Source organism: Panthera onca, chromosome F1 (genome assembly GCF_046562875.1).
Source record: "Panthera onca isolate mPanOnc1 chromosome F1, mPanOnc1 haplotype 2, whole genome shotgun sequence".
Taxonomy (NCBI): Eukaryota; Metazoa; Chordata; class Mammalia; order Carnivora; family Felidae; genus Panthera; species Panthera onca.
Window position 1 is genome coordinate 71,553,910 of NC_138355.1, and position 9,250 is coordinate 71,563,159.

The following is a 9,250-nucleotide window of genomic DNA, read 5'->3' on the forward strand; positions in this document are numbered from 1 at the left end:
CCACAAGGCTGCTGGGAAATGGGGTCCGCTTCCTGTCCGCGCTGCTCGCCCGGGGCCGCGCAAGGGTCACGTAAACAAACTACAGTTCCCGGCGGCCCCCGCGCGGCAGGTCCGGGCTAGGCTGGGGCCGGGTTCGCGGTGCTCGCCGAGGCGGCGGCGGCGGCGGCAGCGGCGGCGGCGGCTGCGGCTGGAGGCGCGGGCCGGGGCCCGCGGCGGGGCCGGGGCTGGTCCGGGAGGGTGGCGGGGAGAGACGCGCGGGGAAGATGGCGACGGCGGGAGCGAACGGGCCCGGCTCGGCCACGGCCGCAGCTTCCAATCCGCGCAAGTTTAGTGAGAAGATCGCGCTGCAGAAGCAGCGTCAGGCCGAAGAGACGGCGGCCTTCGAGGAGGTGATGATGGACATCGGCTCCACCCGGGTGAGGGGCCGCCCGGGCAGCGGGAGCGGAACGAGCAGCCGCGGAGCGGGGAGCCGGGAGGCGGGGCGGGGGCGGGCGCCAGCGGGAGGGAGGCGGAGCGGGGCCGCCGCCGTCCGGGAGGCGCGGGCGGAGGGCCGAGGGGCCGGAAGACGGGCTTGCGGGGGGAGGCCGGGGCTCGCGGGAGCCTGGGGTTGGGGAGCGAGCGGGGGCCGCGTGCAGAGAGCGCATCCCCGATTGAGTCCCCGGGGACGCTGCTGCCAGCATCCCCGAGGCGGGGCCGGGCCGGGGGCATGGTCCGCTGGGCCCAGCCTGGCGCCTCCGAGTTGGTGATGTCCTCCAGTCGGTTCCCTCTGCCCTGTGGTGCCGCTCTCGGCACTTTCGAACCTCCGGGAAAGGGCCCCTTGAGTGGTTTGAGTCGCAGCGCCGGGTCTAGTGGGGCAGGAAGTCCCCTCCTGCGTCCCTTCCCTTTGCTTCCTTTTTCAAGTATTTCTTGTGGTTTCCTGACGTGAATGTAGGTGAGGACCATCGCGCACAGACTGTGCTTGATGTTTTGCTCTGGCCGCCGTGGAGGGGAGGTGGAGACTTTGAGGCTCCAAAGCGGGTAACCAGTTGGCTCCAGGTCAGGTTTGCTGAGCTTTCTAGGAAGATGTCTGCTTGATGGGTCGGTTATGAGGTGTCTGGCAAGGTCTTCCATGTTTGGGAATATTCATTTCCAAGTAGTTCCAGAAAGAGAGCATCCTGGCCGAGTTGCCTTTGAAGCCCCTCTGGCCTTGGTTTCTTGCTTCCCAGGGCTGGTTGTCGGAGGGAGTGAGGGTGGGAGTTGGCCCAGCTGGGAAGCAGCCCTTGTTTAGGGACACGTTACTCTCCAAACAGCAGGTGAGCGTGTTGCACTGATCCCTCGTGGCAGGGAGCTGGAAGGAACCTCAGGGGACATAGTGGAACATAAATACCATATTTGAAAGCTCTTTCTGCTGGGCTGACTGTGGTCGTGTCTGTGACCATGACTCTGGTTGTACGCTTGTGTGTGTCCAACCCTAAACTGTTAGTCTTTCTTGTGTGTTTTTCCCTCTGAGTTTCCAGAGACCGTGTGTTCTAGTTTGTGGGGGGTCAGAGCAGAGAGAGTTAGGTGGGGAGGCAAATCGAATGTGCCTGTGCACGCACGCGCACACACACACACACACACACAAATCGCGTGTGCCTGTGCACACACACCCCTCCAAGTGCCGTGAGGTTCCTGATCTAACTTTGGACTGCTCTCCTTTAGGAGGCAAGAAGGTGGGCGAGAGGCACCGCTTGAGATGCTGCCCTCTGTCTGGACTGTGACTCCAGCACAGGTGTGGGGGGACTTGAGCATCTGTGTGTGCAAACAGAAAGGCCGTGAGAAGTTCAAAGCTGAGGTTTCTGTCTTTGTAGTGCTTTGGTTTGTCAGAACGCCGCCTCCACCCACCCAGCCCCTGGGCTGCGCATACAGGTCTAGTGGGCATACGAGGCCAGGGCTTGGGGACCCAAGAACCTAAAGCCAGAGATAAGACATCTGGGGCTTAGCTGGTTATCTGGCCAGCAGAGAGGGCTCCTCAGAGGCAGACACAGCTACAGGGGCCTGTGCTACTGAGAGGCTGGGTTATCACACACAACAATAGCAATTCGAGTGGCCCAAACGTTCACATCGTGTCCGCTAAGCTCAGTGGGCCGACCTCTTGGAACAGAAAGTCGCTTTTGGCGTTGGCCTGTGCACAACAGTACATGACCCCCGGAAGCTCACCAGTTGCCCTGGGCCTGGGCTTTGGTTAGCAACAGCGTCTGAGTCTCAGAAGTCGGCGCTCACCTCTCTCAGACGGGCTTGAGACATGTAGACAGGCAAACACCACGCCAGCCCGAGGGTTGTGCCTCCAGGTGCGTCTCCGCAGGGTGGGGGTCAGGTCAGGGACATGGCTCTGGCCCAGGCTGAACTGGGGCATTCCTCACCCCCATTCTCAAGGTTCCCCTGGCAATCCAGAGCCTTTAGAACTAGTTAGAAGGGGGCACCTGGCTGGCTCAGCTGTGGAGCGTGCGACTCTTGATTTCAGGGTTGTGAGTCTGAGCCCCCGCATTGGGTGTAGAGATTACTTTAAAATCTTGGCGGGGGGGGGGGGGGAGAACTTAAACAGAGGATGGCTTCTTGGTTTTGGCACTGTTTTTCCAGCTCAGAGAGCCATTTCCTGGATATTCTAGTTCTGGTGGTGCAGGCTCTCTGTGTGGCTTTCCTGAGCCTAGAAGCCTGTGCCCTCCGGAGTGGGATGGGGACAGGCCAGCGATAATGGCTCCGTGGCATCCACCGTGGCCTGCCCCTCACGTGCCAATTAGTCCTAGACGCATCTGGAGGGGAAAGTGGAGGTGCCTCATAGGCACCCTTCCCCGGAGTCAATCCGCGTGACTAGCCTGGGGGCTCCTGGCAACCCCTCAGGGACTCTGTTTAGACCGCTGCCAGCTGGGACGGGCCGCAAGCAGAATGGCAGGCCCCGCCTGGCAGGGGGATGCCCGCCGTCGGTGGTGGTGACGAGAGTGGCCTGCAGAAGAGCCAGGGCAGTTTCTGCACCAGGTCTCAGCGGACCTGTCCCGCAGCACGGCCTTTTCTTCGGGTGGCCCTCCGGGGTGCTCTGGCAGTGGTGGCACACAGGTGGCAAGGGTGGCCCACAGGGACAGCGATCAGGGTCCTCCCTGACGTTGCCATCTGTCCTCCGTGTCTCAGTTACAGGCCCAAAAATTGCGACTGGCGTACACGAGGAGCTCCCATTACGGCGGGTCTCTGCCCAACGTTAACCAGATAGGCTGCGGCCTGGCCGAGTTCCAGGTGAGTGGGCGCCAGCCCTGGGGGGTGGGGGGGAGGGCACGGGCGCCCGGGCAGCTGCCCCTTTGACTTATCTGTGTCTTTTGGCAGAGCCCCCTCCACTCGCCTCTGGATTCGTCTCGGAGCACTCGGCACCACGGGCTGGTGGAGCGGGTGCAGCGAGACCCCCGAAGGATGGTGTCCCCGCTCCGCCGCCACCCCCGCCACATATCCTTCCCCAGAACTCGCGGTGGGAAGGGACTGGGGTCCTCTCCGGGCCTCCCAGAAAGGCCGCCCCCTGGCCCACGTGTCAGCGCTGGCCCCCCCCTTCGGGCCCTGCCTCAGTCTCTGGCCGGCGCAGTCTTCGGCTTGCTCTTTGCCACCAGAGGCAGGACATGTGTCTCCGTGTCTCCTGCCGGAGGGGGGTTTGGGTCCCTCTGCACTTTTTTTTCCTCGCCTTTCTGTTTCTGGCTTTCGGTCTTAGAGGCTTTTGTAGACCCGTTTCCCACGCCTTGTCTGCTTGTTCTCCTTCATTTTTCCAACTCTTCCGGGCCTGGTTCCTTTCTCTCTTCCTTTCTTTGGCCCTGCTGTTGCCCCTTGCAGAAGAGGAGGGGGTGCTTGTTTCTGGAACCGGCCTCCTGTGCTGCCCCCGCTACTCTCTCACCTGGTCTCTGTCCCCACTGCCCCTTCCTCCCTTCTCCTTAACTGGTGCTGCTCACGTCGACAGCTCTCCCTATAGTCCTGCCTACTTGTCTCCTCCCCCGGAGTCCAGCTGGCGGAGGTCAGTGTCTAGGGCAGACGGTTCTCCTGTCCACTCTGACGTGTCTCTGGAGGGAGCTTGGGTTGGGGCTAGGCTTTCAACGGCGCGTCTTCCTGATGCGGGGCTGGGAGGGTGGGGGCAGGCGGAGTAGGTGGGTCAGAGTCCGGTCTTGGCCATGTTGACACGGGCGGCCAAGCCTCCCAGCCCAGCCGGCGCGGGACCAATGGGGACCGTGGCCGGCCGGGGTGTGTGTCGGGGGGAGGCGGAGTGGGCGCCCGAGGCGGAGCCCTGGCCCTCAGGTGTCTGGACCTCCCCGCTCACGTCCTACTCGGTGCCTACACCACACAGTCCCGCTGGCCTCCACGATGCCCATTCCACTTGTCCTGGCAGAGAGAAGTTCAAAATTTCCAGATCCCTTAGCTTGATTGCGGGCGAGGGGTCACGGGTCACAGGTAGCAGAAGAACCGGAAAAGAGGCGCGGCCCTGGGTGCCCAGCCCCGCCTGTCTCCGCCTGGGCTGCACAGCCGTCTCCAGCCCGGTGCCTGCTTTCCTGTCCATCGCTAGCCTTCCTCCTGGTGACCCTGTGTTTCCACCCCAGGACGATGCCCTGGGGCAATTTCCCTGCAGAGAAGGGGCAGCTGTTTCGACTACCATCTGCTCTGAACAGGTGACGGCCCTGGCCTTCTCGGGTCGCATCTCGTACCGCAGTTTCTGGGCCCTGCTCCCTCGCTCCACGCTGTCCCAGCAAGCACTTTCCCCTGTGGAGCAGGGCCCGGGGCCGGGAAGCCTGCTCATCTCAGCCTCCCCCCACCCCACAGGACAAGTTCTGACTCTGCCCTTCACACCAGCGTGATGAACCCAAGCCCTCAGGACACTTACCCAGGTCCTGCCCCTCCCAGCATCCTGCCCTGTCGCCGCGGAGGTGAGCGGCCCAGGCCTCGGGCAGGGCAGGGAGTAGTTTCCGCGGCTCAAGCCTGCGGGCGGGGAAGTGCGTCCCGGAGCCGACTCTTCTGCCTCCTTTGCAGGTTTTCTGGATGGTGAGGTGGATTCCAAAGGTACGTGTTCCTTGCCGTGTGTGGATACTGATGGCAGGGGGTTTGTGGGCCAGAGTCGGGGCTTCGAACAGGGCCGGGTGCAGGACTCCCGCGTCCCCAGCTCCGTCGGCCAGTCTCACGGCCAGTCTTTCTCTTTCAAGTCCATGGTGCTGAGGAGAACTTGCTGGACGACAAGCACTTGCTGAAGCCCTGGGACGCGAAGAAGGTCGGTGTGGCCCACGTCCCTCTTCTTTCCACGGGCCAGGTCCTCCTCGGCCCTTGCTAAGGGTTCTTCCTTCTCTCCTCAGCTGGCCTCCTCCTCCTCCCGGCCTCGGTCCTGCGAAGTCCCTGGAATTAAGTAGGCACCTCCGGGAGGCTGGCGGAGGGGCTGGGGGAGACGTGGGAGGCTGGCGTCCAGCCCCCTGCCCCCCGACCGCGGCCCCCACGTCCCCCTCTCTGTCCTTTCCCCCCCACAGCATCTTTCCGTCTCCTGACCAGCCTGCCAGCGTGCCTGTCCTCCCGCCCGCCATGAACACGGGAGGCTCCCTGCCTGACCTCACCAACCTGCACTTCCCCCCACCACTCCCTACCCCCCTGGACCCTGAGGAGGCCGCCTACCCCAACCTGAGTGGGGGAAGCAGTACTTCCAATTTGACCCACACGATGACCCACCTGGGCATCAGCGGGGGCCTGGGCCTGGGCCCGGGCTCGGGCTATGATGCGCCAGGTGAGTGTTCCCCGGAGTGCTGCCTGGCTGGAGGGGCGAAGGGGTGGGGGGCTTGAGCGCCTGGGACCCTCCTGTGACTGTACACACCAGTCCACCCCAGGATTCCCTCACGGCAGGTGTGGCTTTTTCTAGAAAGGTGATGAGGGCAGCCTTCAGGCGGGCCGTGCCGGCCTCACTGTCAGGGACAGAGCAGGGAGGACATCGCCTTGCCACTTTCATAGTCTGGTCACCGCTACCTGTTCTGGGCAGAAGGGGGCCCGGCTCCCATCAGTAACGTTGGCCTCTCTGGTTTTTGTCTGTGCAGGACTTCCTTCCCCTCTCAGCCACCCACCCTTGCAGGCCTCCCTGAGCAATCCCAACCTGCAGGCCTCCCTGAGCAATCCCAACCTGCAGGCCTCCCTGAGCAGTCCCCAGCCCCAGCTCCAGGGCTCCCACAGCCACCCCTCACTGCCTGCCTCTTCCCTGGCCCGACACACACTGCCCACCGCCTCCTTGGGCCACCCCTCACTCAGCGCCCCGGCCCTCTCCTCTGCATCCTCCTCCTCTGCCTCGCCTCCTGCCCTGGGTGCCCCTCCTTACCCAGCTTCTACCCCCGGGACCTCCCCCCGCCATCGCCGTGTGCCCCTCAGCCCCCTGAGTTTGCCCGCGGGCCCAGCTGACGCCAGGAGGTCCCAACAGCAGCTGCCCAAACAGTTTTCGCCAACAGTGTCACCCACCTTGTCCTCCATCACTCAGGTATGCGTGGCTCCCTTCCCTCTGTGTCTCCCTTCCTCTTCTCTTCCTGCTGAGCGCTCTCCCTCCCACCTTCAGCTTTCCTGATGTCTGTCCTCACCTCTGAGCTCCCGTGTCCGCCCTCCCCTCCATTCCTCTGCCCCTCTCGCCTCCCCCCTCCTGAAGAGTGCAGGCCCCGGGGTCACATCCTGGCCCCACGTCTCGCTAGCAGCCGCCTCCCTGGACGGGTGGTCAGGAGGTCTGCCGTGGTCTGTGGGCCTCGCGTGCTCACCTGTAGAACGAGGATGCTTTTGTAAGGGTCACGGGAACAGTTGACGGGACGTGCTTAGGCCAGGCCGGCTCAGGCACACGCTCCAGACATGCCAGCTTGGTCCTTGCCTTGCCTCCCTCCCTACTTCCCGTGCTGTCTGTCTGTCTGTTCTCGTGTCGCCATCCTGTCTCATCCACCTCTCCCATGGCTGTTTCGCACCCACTTCCCAGAGGCAGAGGCTCTCAGATCACACAGCCTCGGCTCCGTTCTTTGTTTTCAAGAGGAGGACGTTGGCCCGAGGGAAAGTACCGTCCAAGCTTACTCCGCAAGTTAGGAGGAGTTGGGACCAGACTGGGCACCTAGCTGAGGGCTCCTTCCTCGATGCTGAAATGCCCGCTCTTCTTTTCTCTTGCCCCTCCTCCTCCACCCCCTTCCCTGGAATGCGTGTTGTGTGATCCGTCTTGACGCAGGTCCCCTTTCGTGGAGGAAAGACTAAGGCCAGGCCAGCAAGGGCTCTGCTCCCTCAGAGCCTGGAGCGAGACCCACGCCCCTCTCCCCGCCCCCCTGCCCTGGTGCCGGCCTGTGGGATGGGTTGCGAGTACTTGCTTGCTGACGGTGCTTAGGAACCACTTACCTCTGCAGCGAATCCCGAGCAAGTTGGGCTCAGACTCATTCGCTCCCTTCCGGGCCGATACGCACGTTGGGAATCTGCACCCAACCCCGGGGTCGCCCCGTGGCACCGTCAGCTTTGTGTTGAGGAAGGTTGCAGCCTAACAGGGTGGGGAACCCCAAGAGTTCCTCTCGGGGGCGCACTGAGGGCTAAGCTTCTCCCTTTCTCCTTGTCTTCAGGGTGTCCCCCTGGATACCAGCAGACTGCCCACTGACCAGCGGCTGCCTCCATACCCGTACAGCCCCCCGAGTCTGGTTCTGCCCGCCCAGCCGCCCACCCCAAAGCCTCTGCCGCAGCCAGGGCTGTCCTCTCAGGCCTGCCCGATGCAGCCCTCAGGCAGGCCACCGCACTGTGGGCTACTGTACCCGCCCAGCTCCGGGGGGCACGGGCAGCAGTCTCACCACCGGCTGATGAGTGACTTCAGCCTGGGGAACGTGAGTGCCCAGGTCTCCGGCTTAGCAGCAGGGGAGGGCCCATGTGGGATTGCCGGTGCGCTCTGAACTGGGAGAGCTGGTTGGGGTGGGGGTGGGGGATCACCCCCTCCAGGTACCAGCACTGCCAGTCTGAGGCTTGTCTCCTCCTGCCTTTGACCCCTGCTCCTGCCCCTGGCCCTCATCTGTCCCTGTACAGCGTGCCCTCTGCCGGCTGCTGCCCTGACTGGCTCTCTTCCCGGCATGCACGCGCTCTGTCCCCGCAGGTGTGGCACCCACACCTGCTCCGGGCCCCGTGCTCGCTTCTGCTGCCCTGCTTGCTGTCTTCACCCTCTCCTCTCATTCCTTGGGATGGGGGTGTGGGTGGGTGCTTTTCTGGGCAGAGGGGGGCAGAAGGGACACGCCGGTCCGAAGCCCGCTTCCTCAGGGTCTGTCTGTGTGTCCATAGCCAGAGCAGTTCAGCATGGAGAGCCCGTCGGCCAGCCTGGCGCTGGACCCCCCTGGCTTTTCTGAAGGGCCTGGATTTTTAGGGGGCGAGGGGCCAGTGAGTGGCCTCCAGGACCCCCATACCCTCAACCACCAGAACTTGACCCACTGTTCCCGCCATGGCTCAGGGCCCAACATCATTCTTCCAGGTGAGCGGTGTGGGTGGTGACGGGCAGGGAAGGAGGAGAGGACACGTTTGCCGGTGCCTCACGAGGCTGAGGAGTCTCAGGAGAGTTTTCCTGGCCCGGCTCTCACCCGTCTCTTCTGCCCACATAGGAGACTCCTCCCCTGGCTTCTCTAAGGAGATTGCCGCAGCCCTGGCCGGAGTGCCTGGCTTTGAGGTGGCGGCGGCCGGGCTGGGGCTGGGGCTGGGGCTGGAGGAGGAGCTGCGCATGGAGCCCCTGGGCCTGGAAGGGCTCCACATGCTGAGCGACCCCTGTGCCCTGCTGCCCGATCCTGCCGTGGAGGACTCTTTCCGCAGTGACCGGCTGCAGTGAGGGGCCTCATCAGCGTCCGTCTTCTTGGCCCTGCCCTGTCACTGGTCCTTTCCTTCCTTCCCCCTGGCCAGTAGAGACTCCACTCTGCCCCCTAGATCCTCTTTCTACCATGAACGAGGGATCCCAAGAATGAGAAAAAAGCAAGGGGTCTTGTCCAGGTGGCCCCTGAACTCTGCACAAGGGGCGGGCCTGGGGGAGCTGGAGGGAGGGCCTAAAGCACTTGTAACTTTGAATCCTCTGTCTGGAGGTCAGAGCCTGTTGGAAGGCAGGGATGGAGGGGAGCCCTGGAGGCGGGGCTTGCCCTGCGCCTGGGGGGTGGGCGGTGCCAGCCCCTCCCCACTCTTCCCCTTGCAATGCAGGAGAGAGCCAGAGTGGATATTATTTTTTATTAAATATATTATATGTTAATAAAAAAATCATATCAAGCTTTGGCGTGGTTTC

The 9,250-nt window shown here is 63.3% G+C and overlaps 1 protein-coding gene across 1 annotated transcript; it reads left to right on the plus strand.

The window, feature by feature from the left end:
• Positions 1 to 118: 118 nt before the first annotated feature.
• On the plus strand, positions 119 to 9,228 carry CRTC2 (CREB regulated transcription coactivator 2). The gene is made up of 14 exons (XM_078440978.2): positions 119 to 416; positions 3,145 to 3,246; positions 3,334 to 3,450; positions 3,942 to 4,003; positions 4,581 to 4,649; positions 4,801 to 4,904; positions 5,008 to 5,037; positions 5,178 to 5,242; positions 5,325 to 5,374; positions 5,493 to 5,743; positions 6,048 to 6,478; positions 7,575 to 7,829; positions 8,275 to 8,461; positions 8,589 to 9,228. The coding sequence occupies exons 1-14, from the start codon at positions 264 to 266 to the stop codon at positions 8,807 to 8,809; spliced, it is 2,097 nt and encodes a 698-aa protein (XP_078297104.1). The 5' UTR covers positions 119 to 263; the 3' UTR covers positions 8,810 to 9,228.
• Positions 9,229 to 9,250: the final 22 nt, after the last annotated feature.

What these genes read in the sequence shown, in the direction of transcription:
- CRTC2 (XM_078440978.2), top strand. Translation starts at nt 264, where the DNA reads ATGGCGACGGCGGGAGCGAACGGGCCCGGCTCGGCCACGGCCGCAGCT. An exon ending in GCGGCCTGGCCGAGTTCCAG is followed by an intron (nt 3,247 to 3,333) that starts GTGAGTGGGCGC and finishes GTCTTTTGGCAG; the next exon opens with AGCCCCCTCCACTCGCCTCT. An exon ending in TGGTGAGGTGGATTCCAAAG is followed by an intron (nt 5,038 to 5,177) that starts GTACGTGTTCCT and finishes TTCTCTTTCAAG; the next exon opens with TCCATGGTGCTGAGGAGAAC.